The 17666-nt window shown below is 44.0% G+C and overlaps 1 protein-coding gene across 1 annotated transcript; it reads left to right on the top strand.

Moving 5' to 3' along the window:
• The first annotated feature begins 1477 nt into the window (after positions 1–1477).
• LOC101937349 (acyl-coenzyme A thioesterase 1-like) lies at positions 1478–11517 on the top strand. Its single transcript, XM_005314688.4, has 3 exons — positions 1478–3908; positions 6054–6256; positions 8178–11517. The coding sequence occupies exons 1-3, from the start codon at positions 3455–3457 to the stop codon at positions 8778–8780; spliced, it is 1260 nt and encodes a 419-aa protein (XP_005314745.1). The 5' UTR covers positions 1478–3454; the 3' UTR covers positions 8781–11517.
• The last annotated feature ends 6149 nt before the right edge of the window (positions 11518–17666 follow it).

Below are 17666 nucleotides of genomic sequence, written 5' to 3'. Positions count from 1 at the left end.
AAGGTACCTTCTAGTGGACATTGTTTAGATGGATTAGCACGCGTGTAAAGATTCCAACTATTTAAAAACCTGCAGGTTTTCGGGCCATAATGTACGTACATGAAATAAGCTGGGGTACCCTTAGGGGGTGAGAGGGAAGACTTAGACTGTCCCCCACCCATTTTCCAATCACACACTCAAAGGGGAAGGATGCCCTGTCCGCGCTAGCGGCTCATAAACTAAGGATTCTCCCTACAGGGTATTCACACAGGAGTGACTAACGAGGATAGCCATGACCCCCTACACCTCCCTTCAGCAAAGAGCGTCGGCTAATCTCAGAGAGAAAGCGCCGCTTACTCTGTTGCATCCAGTGAGATGGTCAGACTGTCAGTGGCTCACACGGAGAGGAAAAGGGGAGGGAAGATGGGTGCACACACTCCTAGACCCAGGTAGCCTCCTCGCCGGACGATGCCAGGCCGAGTCAACCTACATGGGTCGGATCTCCTAAAAGATCCTCTAGTTACCGGGCTTGCGTTAGAGTAGTTCTGGTCACGAGCCAAAAGACTTTGCAGAGTACTCTGGGCGTCTTCCGGTAACACTCAATTCACACTGTGTACACACACACACACACACAGACTACACACACCAACATACCAAGGCCTTATACCAGGTACTACTCCTGAGTACCTCCAGGTACTATTCCCAAGTACCTCGATGCATCACTTGAGGCGGTAAAAACCCCTCTTGAGGCAGTAACAACTCCTCAATACAGGTGCAAACCCTATGCACCTAGCATATGCTTACAGGGGGCGGCAAACAATTCCCCTATTACGCCGCTCAGCATCTGACCTTGCTGCACAGTCAATAAGTTCGGATGGCGTGAGCCCAACAGGGGCAGACGGCCCCACGGACAGTCCTCCTCCGACACCCCAATAGAGATTTCAAAAGGTCTCCTACCTCTATTGTGGCGCCATGGGGTTCGAAGGGGAACGATCCGTAGCAGCTGCCGGTGCCTCTGCGGGCGTTGCCATCCCGGACGAGCCCCCAAATTGTCGGAGAAAAACTGAGTTCTCACTATTTTGTTTAGGTACAGCAAGTCAGATGCTTTATTAACTCTCACATGTGCAGAGGGAGAGAGCAAAGCAGGTCTCTCCCTGGTAACTAATTACAGCAAGCATTTATACCTTTCATTACAGAAATAATGAGGGACAGCAGCATTTTGTTTATACATAGGCCATCTTGATATCTCATTTCCTCACTTGTTTTGACTCTTGCCAACATACAATTAGTTTCTATACCTTATCTACACAAGGTCTTCTACACCTTATCTATACTGAGGTCACAATGACTTCTTACACAGCTCTTTCTCACCCGTCTCACACAATCCTCGCTTCTACAAATCTCGCGTTATCAGGGTCACAGCTAGCTTGACTCTTGCTAACAAAGACTGTCTCTTGCTAACGAAGCCTGACTCTTGCTAACAACCATCATGCATTGCAGTTCCCTTCTGTCAGTTCTTTTCTCTGCTTCCACAAGGCGGTGGTGGTGCCTGCGGGCAAGAGCCACGTGGAGCCGATTGTGCACCTCCACCTAGAAGCCGGACCTGCTGCTGGCCACTTCCAGCGTGCAGCGCAGTCTGCGGTGCCAGGACAGGTGGGAAGCCTGTCTCTGCTTCCCAGCTGCACCACTCACTGGGACTCGCTGGAGGTAAGCCCGTGCCCCAGTTCCCAGCCCTGAGCCCCACTCAAACCTGGAGCCCCCTCCTGCACTCCAAACCCCTCATGCCTGGCTCCACCCCAGAGCCTTCACCCCCAGACCAGAGCTCCCTCCCACACCTTAACCCCTCATCCCCAGCTCAATTGGGTTGCGGGCATCAACAATTTTCTTCAACTGGGTCACCAAAAAAAAAGTTTGAAAACCACTGCTTTAGAGAACATGCCAAGCTGTAGCCACAGATCTGTCTGATAACTGGCAAAATAATGAGGCAAAACCAGCTCTGCAGTAACAATGTAATCATCAGCCCACGACTCCCATTCCTTATGAGACAACAATACTTTCTGAGTTTTAATTCACTGTGTTCAGTGGCTGTGTGTAATGCTCTGAGAATTCAGAATACAAATTGTGCCATAAAATATCAGTGTTTGTAAGCTTATTTAGATACTAGCTATGGGAACACTCAAATGATATGGGGAAGGGGAGTGATCAGGAAATCATGATCTAATTGTGATTATTTTTCATGTAAAAACATGTCTACATTTCATTGTGCAGATTGCCAATGTTTGTGTGGGGCTTTAAGAGTTGCTTTTCTGGATTCATAATAACTGAGAATCAAATCCCATCTGTTCCCATCAACAGAAAATTCTACTTGCTAAAGCCCATTTACCATAATCTGTGACTTTTCTAATGAAATTCTGCAATTCTATGGCTTGTGTTATGGAGGTTACTAGATAATTGTGCCTCTGTCCTTAAAATGTATGAAACACATGGTCAGGGAGTTGTGTGAACCATGGGCCTGATTCTGTACCCCTTACATGAATATTTTCATTGAACTCAGTGAAACTACTCATCTGAGTATAGAACTGCAGGATTGGGCCCCATGACAATGCTGTTGCATACATAGATATCACAATAGATATGTTCAACAGCATTGTTAATATACAAAATGCCAAATTTTATTTATTACAAATCTTCAGAGGTACATACAAGCATTACTCAATCAGGGCTTAGTGGGAGAAACTTGTATTCATATATTATTAGTCAGGAAAATGCATAGAAACTTTAGACAGTACTGGTTATTGCAAGAAAAATCCTTTCCAAAGAAACACATGAATTTTTAGTCTAAACCTATTTTTCAAATCTAACTCCTGTTCAACAGTTACTGAAAACTAGAGATGGATTCAAGACAGAATTCAGATTCATAATTGGATTAGAATCTTTGTGTCTGGGGTATTCAGGCTTATTTGGATTCAGCGTGCCTTAATAGAGCCCAAGCCAGGAATTTCCAAATTAATTCTATGTTCAGCTGTAAATTTCCCCAAAGTCAGGAGAGAAGATGGGGTTTGGAACTGTTTTTATAGTTCGGCCCCATATATATGAAACACTATCAGGTCCCAAGGACTTTTTATTCATTCCAGGGTGTGTGTGTGTGTGTGTGTGTGTGTGTGTGTGTGTGTGTGAGAAATAACTATATATCTATCAAATATTAAATCACTAGTCCTGGAATGAATGAATTGGTAGTGTTTCAGTACAGTCTCTTCAAACAAAAACTTCCCTGTTTGGAGTTGTGCTGTCCTTTCCTGATATTGTGAACTACATCTCCCAGAAACCTTTGCAACAGGGCTTCCGAGACTGTAGTTCCTTTTGGACTCTGGCATTCGCAGGGATTGCAAGTCTCAAGAAGAGCCAAAGCTTCTGACAATTCCTGTGTCACACAGCTGGTATTTTGCATTAAGCTGAATTCCTCCTCCAACACTCAATGGCAGTGAGTGTAAAGGTCTTGCCTTCTCCCAAGTGTTTGTTTGATGATCCCATTCAGATTAAAGTGGAGGGTCTCTTACCGCTGCAGGAGGTCACTCTGAGGGCATCCCTGACTGATGAGAATGGGGAACTTTTCCAATCCTTTGCCTACTACAGGGCTGAGAGCAATGGAGAGCTGGACCTGACATGCTCCTCAGCCCTGGCTGGCAGCTACTCTGGGGTAGAACCCATGGGACTTCTGTGGTCACTGGACTCTGAGACACCCTTCAAACGGTTGGCAAAGAAGAATGTCCTCACCCCTTTCTATGTACATGTGGAAGTGTTTGAGGGCCACGATATCACCAGCCAGCTCCTGGACAAATGCATTAATGAGCGGAAATTTTTGGGAGAGGGGGTGAAAAGGATTCCGGTCAGAGAAGGTCGGCTTAAGGCAACTCTCTTCCTGCCTCCTGGTGAGTTTTAATTTCCTATTAGTTTTTCAGCTGTTTATTAGATCACGTAATGTGCACTATAGTCCTTGGATAGACTTACGGGACCCAGAGCAAGGTTTCAGTTAGCTGGTCAACAGTCTCTTTCCTAATAACCTTAGGCAAGTTACTTTAATCTTTTGTGCATAAATTCTCTCTCTGTAAAATGGGGAATAAAAAGGATAAATTCATCAATGTATGTGACACATATATACTGTGGTGATAAGGTGGGCTGGCAGAAACAGGTGGGAGAGCCTAATTGACTATGGCTCACCTTCCCCACGGGAATCCTAACCTGCCATCAGTGGAAAATCTTTTAACTCCTTTGAAATACCTAGGAAAGCTTTTTGAAGGGACAGTAGAAATGTTGAGAGTGGCATGCAAAGAGAAAGGGGTGGGATGGACAAGGCAGGAAAAAGAAAGCAAGGTTGTGGTTCCCAAGAAGAGAGGAATTTAGAATTCTGGGAGAACTGGGACTTGAGGGAATGTCTGGAGCCTAGATTCGACAGAAGTCGGGAGAGGCGTAAGGGAGGTGAAATAGACTTGAAGGAGGCTGGGGGTGTTTAAGGGCTGCCAGCTGGTTGAAGTTTGAGAGATCAGAATGAGGATCTGGAATCAATACGAGGGGAACCAGAAATGTAAGGTGCTAGGTGTTTGGTGTTTCATGGGACTGGAACTGGAAATACGAGGTCAGTAGTTGTGGGATTAAGGAAGACTGATAATGGGGATTGGCAGACTGGGGTGAGATGTGCTAGAAGAGGGAATAAGGAGGATAAACCTCTGCTGTATGAGGGTCTTGGAATACAGATGGAAATGGGGAGGAATAGTTAAGGACACAGGATGTCCATGTCCTGCAGACCTATAAGGCCGCCTAGGAGCATGGGAGTACTGATGGAGAGATGGAATCGTGGGGACAAACAAAAGTGGCAAGATTTGAGGATTAAAGACCTGTTTCAAGGCTGTGTAGAGAGATACTGATGAGACTGGGATGCTGAGGAAAGCTGTTGCTAATTTTTAGTGGTTATTTGCCTGGAGCTGTGCTTAAAGAGCACTCAAAGTTGACCAAAATTTTTAATTTTGTAGAAACAAGTTTTTATAATATCAAAGCCTTGTTAGAAATGTTTCCACTTTTTTTTTTTTTTTTTAAGTTTCCTAGTGAAAGCAGTTGGGCATGACAGTGATTGATTGATCAGATCATAGAACCATAGGAAAGGGTCCCAGAAACTGTGGGATAGCCACCCAGAAGAGAGTAGAGTTGGTTAGTGTCTATCCAGGGCCAAATGTGCCCAATTCTGCATGGCTAGTGTAAATGCATAGTTTGTGCTTCGGTCAGTTCAGTACAACCAACTGAAGTACAAATAATGTAAGTCTTTAATATGGACAAGGCTTTAGGATAGGCATCCTAACCAAGGTGCTGATGTATGTTAGACAAGCATGTTACAAATGCCTAGATCAAATTCTAAACTAAGGGAATTCTCATTAGTGACACGCAAGGAATATGGAATCCAGGAAAGAGAATCTGTTCATTATTACATAAACACATCTTCTGAGAACAACAATCACAGGTAAGTCATTTTTATCCTTCTTAGTGAAGGACATAAAGTACATATTGTAGGAGAACCAGACAAAAGAGGAGGTGGGCTTTTTATTTCTTATCGTTTACTCCAGAAGTCCTTGGTATCTTGCTACAGAATATTAATATCTCCCACTGACTTCACCACTAGAAGTCACTTGTATCTTGTGGTGGGAGCTAAGGCCCCAAGATTGTTTTAGGTCTTGTCTACCTAAAATTGATCGGCATAACTCCAACAGTATATAACTAATAACTTCCAAAGTGAAGTAAATTAGTCTGCAACAAAGTCATTTTTATTCGAAAAGAGTGTCCACACTGTGGAGTTATGCTGGCACTAGTTATTCCACTGTGGCTATGCCAGTCTGTTTCCCCATCTAGACAAGCCCTGAGAGAGTGAGTGAGTGTGTGTGTGTGTGTGTGTGAGAATCTAGTTTAAAAAAAAAAAAAAAAGCCTGAGTGATTTTCTGTCAAGACTTACTGTATGACTTCGTGCTGTGGAAATATTACTAGACAGCTGTAAGACTCCTCCACAGTGAATGAGCTCTCCTTCCTTTCAGGATCTGGTCCATTCCCAGGACTTATCGACTTGTATGGAACCGGAGGAGGTCTTGCTGAGTACAGAGCAAGTCTTTTGGCTAGCAGGGGCTTTGTTACACTAGCTCTCGCTTATTTAGCCTTTGAAGATATCCCAGCTCTCCCAGACATCCTCGAACTGGACTATTTTAGGGAGGCTGTGGAGTTTTTGCAGAAGCAACAGCAGGTATGAGACAAATTAGAGTGCCTTTCAACTGGAGGCTATATCACACTTTCCTAAATTGAGATGTATATGCCAATAAATACACTTAAGTTTCTGAGAGAGGTAGAAGGAGACCGTGGAGTCAGAAAGACTGAGCACAGTATGAAGAGCCAGGAATGCATGAGTTCTAATCCCAGGTTTGATACTAATTTGGTGTGTGTGTCACATCTCTGGCTCTCATTTCCCCCAGGTGGAACAAGAATGACTACTTCACAGGGAGCTGGGAAGCTTAATGAATGATTTGCACAGCATTTTGTGATCCATGGCAGAAAGTCACTATCATGGTGCTATGCAAAGCAGCAATTGTTATATAAAGTTACACATTAGAGAAAACAGCTGGGAGTTACAGGAATGCTAAACTGCTTAAGACGGGACATGTTCTAATTCTTTGTCTATTATTGAAGCTTAAAAGATACTGGAATGGAAAAAAAATCCGTTCACTTGCTGTGCTAAAATACCTTTCAGGTTGGAATCTTATACAATTTTGGCCCCGAATAAAGTTTTAGAAGCCAATAATAGAGATTTATAAGATTGGTTCTTAAAGCTTTAGTGTCAGAGAGTGCCAAGCTACAAAACACACAGAGGCCAAACTTAAACAGCAATGATTGATGGGGATGGCATAAACAGCAATGTATCATCACACTAGAAAAATGTAAAGAGAAATAAAATACCAGTTAAGCTTTAAAATAAATGTTACCATGTTTTGCAGCTTTGGTCATTTCCTAGCAGTCAGATACAGTGAAATGACCAAAGGATTCATCTGCACCATCCCATTTGGTTGGTAGTAAATATTATACAAATTTGTAAGCATTCAGGGCACTTTACAAGACACAGCATGAGACGAGTCCTATGCTGAAGAATTTGTACTTTAGAGGTATTGACTTCAATGGGAGTTCAGGATGCTCAGCACCTTGCATAATCGAGTCCTTACACAGCAAAACAAAACACAAGACAGCAGTGGTTATAAGAGATGGTGTTACAATGTGGGTTGCCTGTTGAAAGGCCAGGGGTCTGGAGCCAGGCAGTCCTGTTCTTAGGCCGAACTCCTTTAAGAAGAGGTGTATGGGCCTAGTAGAAGGGATTATCTGACTCAGTTGGGAAGGGGTCACGGGAGGGCCTGATGAGAACCTGATTCTTTTAAAGGCTTGAAGAGTTCAGTTGAGGAGGGGAGCATGGGAAGCAGGTTGACTACTGGGACAGGGGGATTCCCAGGCAGAGGGTCTGTAGGAAGACTGGGGAGGGGTTGCCAGGAGTAGGGAGACTCTGGCAAGGAAGGCCCTGGGACGGGGAAAGGTAGCTGTTGGGTTTACGTTGAACTGTTTTATTTTGGGATTTACTAAATATAGTTGGTGCAACCAACAAATGGTGCCCTAGAAAGAGGGTCTGAATAGACTCTGGGCATGGTGTTAGTCCTTCCTAGGCTGCAGGACAGGCCAGCAACCTCCGGAGGGTCTGAGAAATCAATGGAAAGATCAGCCCAGGAAGGATTCATGGAAGAAGTGGGTTTCCAGAGGTTTTTAAGATGGAGATGAGGGTTCTTGGAGACCATGCATAATGAAGCAGCAGCAAGATTGAAGCCAACAGTGGTGGGAGGAGAAGGGCTTAGTCCAGGGAGAGGATGTGTGTGTGTGTGTACAGTGTTGGAGATGTAATAAGAAGACATGGGAGCAGAAACAGAGGGACTGAGGAGTTTGAAGTCAGGATAGTGGAAGCCAGTGACAAGATTGAGGGAGTGATGTGGTGAGAGCAGAGGGAAAGGAAGAGGTGGTAAACTTTAGTGGATTGGTCGGTCTGGCACAGGGAAAAATGAGAAGGCTGACAGAGATGGTTACAGTCGTTTAGGGAAAAGATGGCATATGATGCTTGTTCCATAATTGTTTTGCAGGTGAAAGGTACCGGGATCGGAGTTTTGGGCTTATCTAAAGGGGCAGATCTAGCCCTTTCTCTGGCCACATTTCTGCGAGGCATCCAAGCAGCTGTCAGCATTTCTGGATGTGGTGTTAATTCCTTTATCCCCCTGCGTGTTAATGGTTTCACTATTCCTCCCCATCCGTTTGACTTTGGGAGGATGAAGACTGTCGGTGAATTTGGAATGATAGATTATTCAGAAGTCCTGGACGATCCTAGGGACCCAGACACTTGGGCCTGCCGCATCCCAGTAGAGAAATCCCCTGCCAAGCTCCTCTTTTTGTCGGCGCAGGATGACAGAAACTGGAAAAGTGAGCTCTACTGCCGAGAAGTTGTTCACCGCCTTCGACAGTGTGGGCGAGATGTGGAGTTTTACTGTTATCCTGGGGCAGGGCACCTCCTGGAGCCACCGTATTTGCCTTTGTGTCAGGCCTCAATTCATAAGTTGCTTGGGGCATGCATGATGTGGGGAGGGCAGTGGAGAGAGCACGCCCGGGCACAGGAGGACGCATGGCACAGGATACAGGTCTTCTTTCGGCAACACTTGCTGGACTCTGATGCCATCAAGAGTAATCTATAGGGGTGAGATTGCCATGGTGCCTGAGGGAGTTAGGTAGCCAACTCCTGTTGAGAGTCAATAGGAATTGGTTCTGGCACTGGTAGGTATTTTGAAAATAATCTTTACCCTATTACTCTTTAGTCTTCATCTTCTATTCTCTTCTCAAACTGCACGCCCGCTTTCCTGTTTAGCTTTCCTACTGCTCTGCTGATTTTATACTAATTTGGAGTTGAATTTTAGGGTCCTGTAGACTCAGGTATATTGTTGATAGGCACAGAGTGATTTGTCCTTATACTGCTGCAGTACCAGAGGTCAGTCCTTGTATTGAACAGAAGTGGTCTATCGTGCCAAATTGGTTTTGTGGTGTGGTATGTTGGCCACTTATCTCCTAGCTCAGTTCCTTTGTAACATAGGATCTGGATCCCCAGGGGTGCTTAGCACCCATAACTCATGTCCAGGATGAGACCCTTAATGGAGTCTAGACATGAATACAGGTTTAAGGTGAAACACTAATGCCATCGTCCACATCTCCTCAGCACTGGGACAATTTACTGATTCTTGGTGTATCGCTTTCTTCTGTTCCATGATAATAAAAATTCCACTATTCTAGTGTCAGGCAGCACCCCATCATCAATGAGTAGGCAACCACCTCTGCAATGGAGTCTTGGGGGCAGTTATACCCTTTTTTTTTTTTTCCTGCCTCAGAGATAATCAGACCACGAGAAATGAAGTTTGCAGAGGTTACACTGTGTTTATCAACTTCTGCTTTAGGTATGCTTCATTTGAGATGGAAGTGTCTAATGTATTAATCAGTAAATGCATGGCAAATGTATGTACAACTGAGTATAGAATGACTTTAATGTATAGAAGTAAACATTTCAGTGTACTGGTTACTGTTCAGACAATAGGTTACCCAAAAGTTCGGTTTAAACACAGCACTGGATTGGTTTAGATTAAAGGTAAAACAAGTTTATTAACAAAAGAAGATAGGATTTTAAGTGAATTCTACTATGAGATAAAAGTTAGAAATGGTTACAAGCAAATGAAAGTGAAAACATGCATCCACAAGTCAAACTTAATCTAGCAAGTTTGGGTTCAAGCTTTCTTTAAGTTGGCCTTTCTCACCCACAGTCTTCCAGCAAGATGGTGACTTATCCTTTCCTTGGTCAGGATTTTTCCCAGAGGTCTAAAGATGCTGGTCCCTTTGTCGTCTTAGGTGAAAGAGAGAACATGGGGTTCTCTTCCTCCTTTCTTTTATAGTCCAATGAGCCTCTGAAATACTTTCTTCTGAGGGTTACCCTTCAAAGTAGTTTATTCAAGGCTCAAACAGTAAAAAAGGTGACATGGAGTCTGCTGGTGAAGGAGGCTCCATCTCTGTCTCTTTGCCTGTGCTTGCTGAAATGCAAATTTGTTTTGTCTCCTGCTATATTCTCCTCCTGCTGTCTTGTGGACCCTATTTACTACTTTCAGGTAAATTGAAGTAAACGCACATTCCTTTGTTTAGGATAGACATGTTTAACAACTTTTGCCTAGGTAGGCCGTGTGGTTTTGAACATGTGGTAACATCATCACACGGGGATTTCATACCTTTAAATATAATGTTGCTACATACATTTTGCCATGAAGTTTTTGGCCATAGAGTTGTTAGTTTTCAAATGATAATTCACAAGGCATATTTTGTACAAAGATCATTACAATAGTATATTGGGTGATTAGTATCACGGGGATACCCCTCCTTTCCAAGTAGGCAGAGAGTTTTGTGTTCCTGGCTCACCTACACTTGCTTGCTTCTTCAGTATAGTGCCACTGTTGAGCTCTATGCTACTATCTGCCCAACCCAGTTTTTCCTCATGTCATTCCTCCCCCATGCAGGTATGTGTGTCCAGCATCTGTTGGTTCCTAGCATTTAGTGGGATGGTGGGAGCTAGCAGCTCACTGAAAGAGGGCCAATTGGAGGAGAGGGTGTAGTTCCCACCATGAGAAGGCAGGCTCCATTGTTCCTTACCCTTCTGAGGACCTGAGAGGTTAAGGGCCACAGTTTAAAAGTAGCATCAACTTCAGCTTGCTTTAGTTTTTTGGCTTCCCAAATTTAAACAGGTAGAACTTGATTTTCAGAGATGCTAAGAACCTGTATTTCCTGCTGACTTCAGTTGGAGTCAGAGACTCAGCACCTCTGAAAGTCAGATCCTGAAAAGCACCCCAAATTGGACACTACTTTGGACACTTTGCACCAAAGGTCTCACAGCAAGTCAGAAGCAAAACTCAATTACTCGTGACAGGTTCGGTCACAGAGACCCCCTTGGGACTGTCACTTGACATGCTGGAATTACCTCTGAGCCTGTTTTCCCTGCTGGCTTGGGACTCCAGAAACCTGCCTTGTTGAGCCAGACACGCTAGTCTCCTGCAGCACCAACCCAGGTCTGGTTCACGCCCCCAAAGCTGCAGACTTTAACCAAAAACTGCTCAGCAAGTCACCTATCTCCAGCACCCAGACACCCAGCTCCCAATGGGGTCCAAACACCAAATAAATCCATTTTACTCTGTATAAAGCGTATACAGGGTAAACTCATAAATTGTTCACTCTCTATAACACTGATAGAAAGAGATGCACAGCTGTTTGCTCCCCCAAGTATTAATCACTTACTCTGGGTTAATTAATAAACAAAAGTGATTTTATTAAGTATAAAAAGTAGGATTTAAGTGGTTTCAAGTAATAACAGACAGAACAAAGTTAGTTACCAAGCAAAATAAAACAAAACACCCAAGTCTAAGCCTAATGCATTTAAGATACTGAATACAGGTAAATCTCACCCTCAGAGATGTTCCAATAAGCTTCTTTCATAGACTAGGCTCCTTCTTCATCTGGGCCCAGTCCTTTCCCCTGGGACAGTTCTTGTTAGTTCCAGCTCAGGTGGTAACTAGGGGTTTTATCATGACTGCCAACCCCCTTTGTTCTGTTCCATCCCCGTTTATAGCTTTGGCACAAGGAAGGAATCTTTTATGTGTCTCTGGGTGCCCACCCTTCCCTCTAAATGGAAAAGCACCAGATTTAGGATGGATGGACTAGATGATCATAATAGTCCCTTTTGACCTTAAAGTCTATGATTCCAGTACCAGGTGACATGATCACATGTCACTGCTAGACCTCATTCTCCATTCTTTCAGGGCTGGCCTGCACATACCCAGGAAGGTTTGCAAGTAAACAAAGCCATTCACAACCAATTGTCCTAGTTAATGGAAACCATCAAGATTCCAAGCCACAATTAATGGCCCACACTTTACATAGTTACAATAGAACTTAAGAGTAATACTTCATGTTTCTAGCTTCAGATACAAGAATGATACATTCATACAAATAGGATGAACACACTCAGTAGATTATAAGCTTTGTAATGATACCTTACAAGAGACAATTTGCATAAATCATGTTCCAGTTACATTATATTTATGCTCATAAGCATATTTCCATAAACATATGGAGTGCAATGTCTTCCGTCTTCCTACTCTAACCACTAGAACATGTTCCCTCCCTGATGCAAGGAGAGAAGGAGGGCAAAGGGACAAGAGAAGTACAAGTCATTAAAGTGTTTGATTTTGACTTACTATAGGGAGATATCCTTTTTAATGCTTTTTGGGTTAGTAAAAAAAAGAAAAACCTGTTTTGCATCCTTCACAATTTGGCTCAGGCTCTGGGTCATTCTGTGCTTACTGGACATGTGGTTTGCTTTTGTTTTCACTGAGTACAGTGAGACATACATTACAGTGTGTGCTCTACTGATTGGTTTCAGAGTAGCAGCCGTGTTAGTCTGTATCCGCAAAAAGAAGAACAGGAGGACTTGTGGCACCTTAGAGACTAACAAATTTATTAAAGCATAAGCTTTCGTGGACTACAGCCCACTTCTTCGGATGCATATAGAATGGAACATATATTGAGGAGATATATATACACACATACAGAGAGCATAAACAGGTGGGAGTTGTCTTACCACCTCTGAGAGGCCAATTAATTAAGAGAAAAAAAACTTTTGAAGTGATAATCAAGCTAGCCCAGCACAGACAGACAGTTAGATAACAAGTGTGAGAATACCCACAAGGGGAGACAGATTCAATGTTTGTAATGGCCCAACCATTCCCAGTCCTTATTCAAACCGGAGTTGATTGTGTCTAGTTTGCATATCAATTCTAGCTCAGCAGTTTCTCGTTGGAGTCTGTTTTTGAAGTTTTTCTGCTGTAATATAGCCACCCGCAGGTCTGTCACTGAATGACCAGACAGGTTAAAGTGTTCTCCCACTGGTTTTTGAGTATTTTGATTCCTGATGTCAGATTTGTGTCCATTAATTCTTTTGCGTAGAGACTGTCCGGTTTGGCCAATGTACATGGCAGAGGGGCATTGCTGGCACATGATGGCATATATCACATTGGTAGATGTGCAGGTGAACGAGCCCCTGATGGTATGGCTGATGTGATTAGGTCCTATGATGATGTCACTGGAATAGATATGTGGACAGAGTTGACATCGGGGTTTGTTACAAGGATAGGTTCCTGGGTTAGTGGTTTTGTTCAGTGATGTGTGGTTGCTGGTGAGTATTTGCTTTAGGTTGGGGGGTTGTCTGTAAGCGAGGACAGGTCTGTCTCCCAAGATCTGTGAGAGTAAAGGATCATCTTTCAGGATAGGTTGTAGATCTCTGATGATGCGCTGGAGAGGTTTTAGTTGGGGGCTGAAGGTGACAGCTAGTGGTGTTCTGTTATTTTCTTTGTTGGGCCTGTCTTGTAGGAGGTGACTTCTGGGTACTCGTCTGGCTCTGTCAATCTGTTTTTTCACTTCAGCAGGTGGGTATTGTAGTTTTAAGAATGCTTGATAGAGATCTTGTAGGTGCTTGTCTCTATCCGAGGGATTGGAGCAAATGCGGTTATATCTTAGAGCTTGGCTGTAGACAATGGATCGTGTGGTGTGTCCTGGATGGAAGCTGGAGGCATGTAGGTAAGTGTAGCGGTCAGTAGGTTTCCGGTATAGGGTGGTATTTATGTGACCATCGCTTATTAGCACAGTAGTGTCCAGGAAATGGACCGCTTGTGTGGATTGATCTAGGCTGAGGTTGATGGTGGGATGGAAATTATTGAAATCATGGTGAAATTCCTCAAGGGCTTCTTTTCCATGGGTCCAGATGATGAAGATGTCATCAATGTAGCGCAAGTAGAGTAGGGGCGTTAGGGGACGAGAGCTAAGGAAGCGTTGTTCTAAGTCAGCCATAAAAATGTTGGCATATTGTGGGGCCATGCGGGTACCCATAGCAGTGCCGCTGACTTGAAGGTATATATTGTCCCCAAATGTGAAATAGTTGTGGGTGAGGACAAAATCACAAAGTTCAGCCACCAGGTTAGCTGTGACATTATCAGGGATACTGTTCCTGATAGCTTGTAGTCCATCTTTGTGTGGAATATTGGTGTAGAGGGCTTCTACGTCCATAGTGGCCAGGATGGTGTTTTCTGGAAGATCACCGAGGCTTGTCTGGTTATGTAGACTCTCTCCTCAGACCCTACGCTACCAGCACTCCCAGCTATCTTCGAGACACCACTGACTTCCTGAGGAAACTACAATCCATCGGTGATCTTCCAGAAAACACCATCCTGGCCACTATGGACGTAGAAGCCCTCTACACCAATATTCCACACAAAGATGGACTACAAGCTATCAGGAACAGTATCCCTGATAATGTCACAGCTAACCTGGTGGCTGAACTTTGTGATTTTGTCCTCACCCACAACTATTTCACATTTGGGGACAATATATACCTTCAAGTCAGCGGCACTGCTATGGGTACCCGCATGGCCCCACAATATGCCAACATTTTTATGGCTGACTTAGAACAACGCTTCCTTAGCTCTCGTCCCCTAACGCCCCTACTCTACTTGCGCTACATTGATGACATCTTCATCATCTGGACCCATGGAAAAGAAGCCCTTGAGGAATTTCACCATGATTTCAATAATTTCCATCCCACCATCAACCTCAGCCTAGATCAATCCACACAAGCGGTCCATTTCCTGGACACTACTGTGCTAATAAGCGATGGTCACATAAATACCACCCTATACCGGAAACCTACTGACCGCTACACTTACCTACATGCCTCCAGCTTCCATCCAGGACACACCACACGATCCATTGTCTACAGCCAAGCTCTAAGATATAACCGCATTTGCTCCAATCCCTCGGATAGAGACAAGCACCTACAAGATCTCTATCAAGCATTCTTAAAACTACAATACCCACCTGCTGAAGTGAAAAAACAGATTGACAGAGCCAGACGAGTACCCAGAAGTCACCTCCTACAAGACAGGCCCAACAAAGAAAATAACAGAACACCACTAGCTGTCACCTTCAGCCCCCAACTAAAACCTCTCCAGCGCATCATCAGAGATCTACAACCTATCCTGAAAGATGATCCTTTACTCTCACAGATCTTGGGAGACAGACCTGTCCTCGCTTACAGACAACCCCCCAACCTAAAGCAAATACTCACCAGCAACCACACATCACTGAACAAAACCACTAACCCAGGAACCTATCCTTGTAACAAACCCCGATGTCAACTCTGTCCACATATCTATTCCAGTGACATCATCATAGGACCTAATCACATCAGCCATACCATCAGGGGCTCGTTCACCTGCACATCTACCAATGTGATATATGCCATCATGTGCCAGCAATGCCCCTCTGCCATGTACATTGGCCAAACCGGACAGTCTCTACGCAAAAGAATTAATGGACACAAATCTGACATCAGGAATCAAAATACTCAAAAACCAGTGGGAGAACACTTTAACCTGTCTGGTCATTCAGTGACAGACCTGCGGGTGGCTATATTACAGCAGAAAAACTTCAAAAACAGACTCCAACGAGAAACTGCTGAGCTAGAATTGATATGCAAACTAGACACAATCAACTCCGGTTTGAATAAGGACTGGGAATGGTTGGGCCATTACAAACATTGAATCTGTCTCCCCTTGTGGGTATTCTCACACTTGTTATCTAACTGTCTGTCTGTGCTGGGCTAGCTTGATTATCACTTCAAAAGTTTTTTTTCTCTTAATTAATTGGCCTCTCAGAGGTGGTAAGACAACTCCCACCTGTTTATGCTCTCTGTATGTGTGTATATATATCTCCTCAATATATGTTCCATTCTATATGCATCCGAAGAAGTGGGCTGTAGTCCACGAAAGCTTATGCTCTAATAAATTTGTTAGTCTCTAAGGTGCCACAAGTCCTCCTGTTCTTCTTTTTGCTCTACTGATGCAATAGCTCAAATGACTTCTTTGTTTTTGCTGTGGAATCAGAGGGCCCTTATTGGCCTGTTAGGTGCCTATTATTGCTAAGCTGTCTGATAGCCATCAATGACATTTAAATTGCTGAGTTAGCTGACCCAGCTCACTGTTATGAGCAAATAAATAAGGTAAGAGGCCACTCTAGCCAGTCACACTGGATATTTTTTATAAACAAGTTTTTTGCAATTAATCCCCATTTTGAAATTTGGGTTCAAGAAGTAGAAATCTGAAATTTTGGTGGGGTCCAAGTCTAAATAATTAAATTATACACCATTTCAGCAAAGTCCTGTGGTGTATGTGATTAAATGTTTTGCTGACCTGGCACCAAAGCTCCTAAATATGTGTGGTTTTCTGCTGGAATAAATAAGGCATTTAGAGGTAGTCCAGGCAAATAGGGCAAGATTCTGTTCCTCTTGAAGTCAGTGGCAAAACTATCTATTGCCTGCCCGCTTGGGCCCGATCCTGCTTTTCTCGCTGAACCGTCCCTTCCATGGGCACCAGCTTTTTCACTACCAATTTTCTCTTGTGGCAAACACACTGCTCTTACAGCATATGCAAACACAAATGGTTAAATTCTGACAAGTCCCTGAAGGACCGGTACTTGCTTAGCCAGTGCTTCCTTTTCTGCCTGGAAGTCCTGTCTCAAGGCTTGCAACTTGCCCTGGGCGTAGGTTTGAGTTGCTGCCTGGTTCATGATCTATGCTCTTAATTGCTCAATTCTAGTTATCAAGTACACAACTCTTCCCTTTTCTACAACTTCTCTATTGCCCAGTCCTGCTACGACTGGGGTAGATCCACCTGACACCCTTCCCGGTCAGCCGGGGTGGAAAGAGGAATGCTAAATCCCTCTCCGGTTCTCAGACTTACTGCGGCTGAGAGTAGGCACACTTTCATACTCACACACGTACGTCCAGACTGGCCACGTCTGTGTATAACGTTCAGAGAAGGTGCTGTGCAATCTCCAACTTGCTTCCTCTCTTGGGAGGGCAGTTCTTTTACACCCTGAGGTCTCCTGGGGCATCTTTTCAGTGATTCCAGTCCAGGCCGGCTGCCTGTGGCTTCTTCAGTGTCCCCAAACCACGCCGGCTCCAGGGTCGCAAAGGCAGACTGTTGGATCTCACTGGACAGTTAAGCTTTGCAAATGTAATCTCAGCACTGTAACTTGTATTGCCTTTGGTTTGACTACAGTCAGCTGGGGCCGAAAGCAGTTTTTCTTTGTACTTAGCCTGGTCTGCATTGATTCTTGACCTTGAACGCAGATTAATTTTCTCTTTATCTCTGGACCAAGCTGAATTTCAAATTAACCCGTTCCTTTTCTCAATAGACAAATTGCTCCCATTGTGTGTCAGAGGCTTTTGTGATTAAAAGCTCCTCTGAGATATATGATCTTATCTAGATTGAAGGTACCTTCTAGTGGGCATTGTTTAGATGAATTTTCACGCGTGTAATGATTTCAATTCTCTAAATACCTGCAGGTTTTAGTACCATAATGTACGTACATGAAATAAGCTGGGGTACCCTTAGTGGGTGAGAGGGAAGACTTAGACTGTCCCCCACCCATTTTCCAATCACACACAC

Source organism: Chrysemys picta, chromosome 4 (assembly GCF_011386835.1).
Source record: "Chrysemys picta bellii isolate R12L10 chromosome 4, ASM1138683v2, whole genome shotgun sequence".
Taxonomy (NCBI): Eukaryota; Metazoa; Chordata; order Testudines; family Emydidae; genus Chrysemys; species Chrysemys picta.
This window is presented reverse-complemented; position numbering and strand designations above follow the sequence as displayed.

Bases quoted from the DNA above. Each gene is read 5' to 3' on its own strand.
- LOC101937349 (XM_005314688.4), top strand. From the start codon at position 3,455: ATGGCAGTGAGTGTAAAGGTCTTGCCTTCTCCCAAGTGTTTGTTTGAT. The intron at 3,909-6,053 runs GTGAGTTTTAAT...CCTTCCTTTCAG, and splicing joins AACTCTCTTCCTGCCTCCTG to GATCTGGTCCATTCCCAGGA. The intron at 6,257-8,177 runs GTATGAGACAAA...ATTGTTTTGCAG, and splicing joins TTTTGCAGAAGCAACAGCAG to GTGAAAGGTACCGGGATCGG.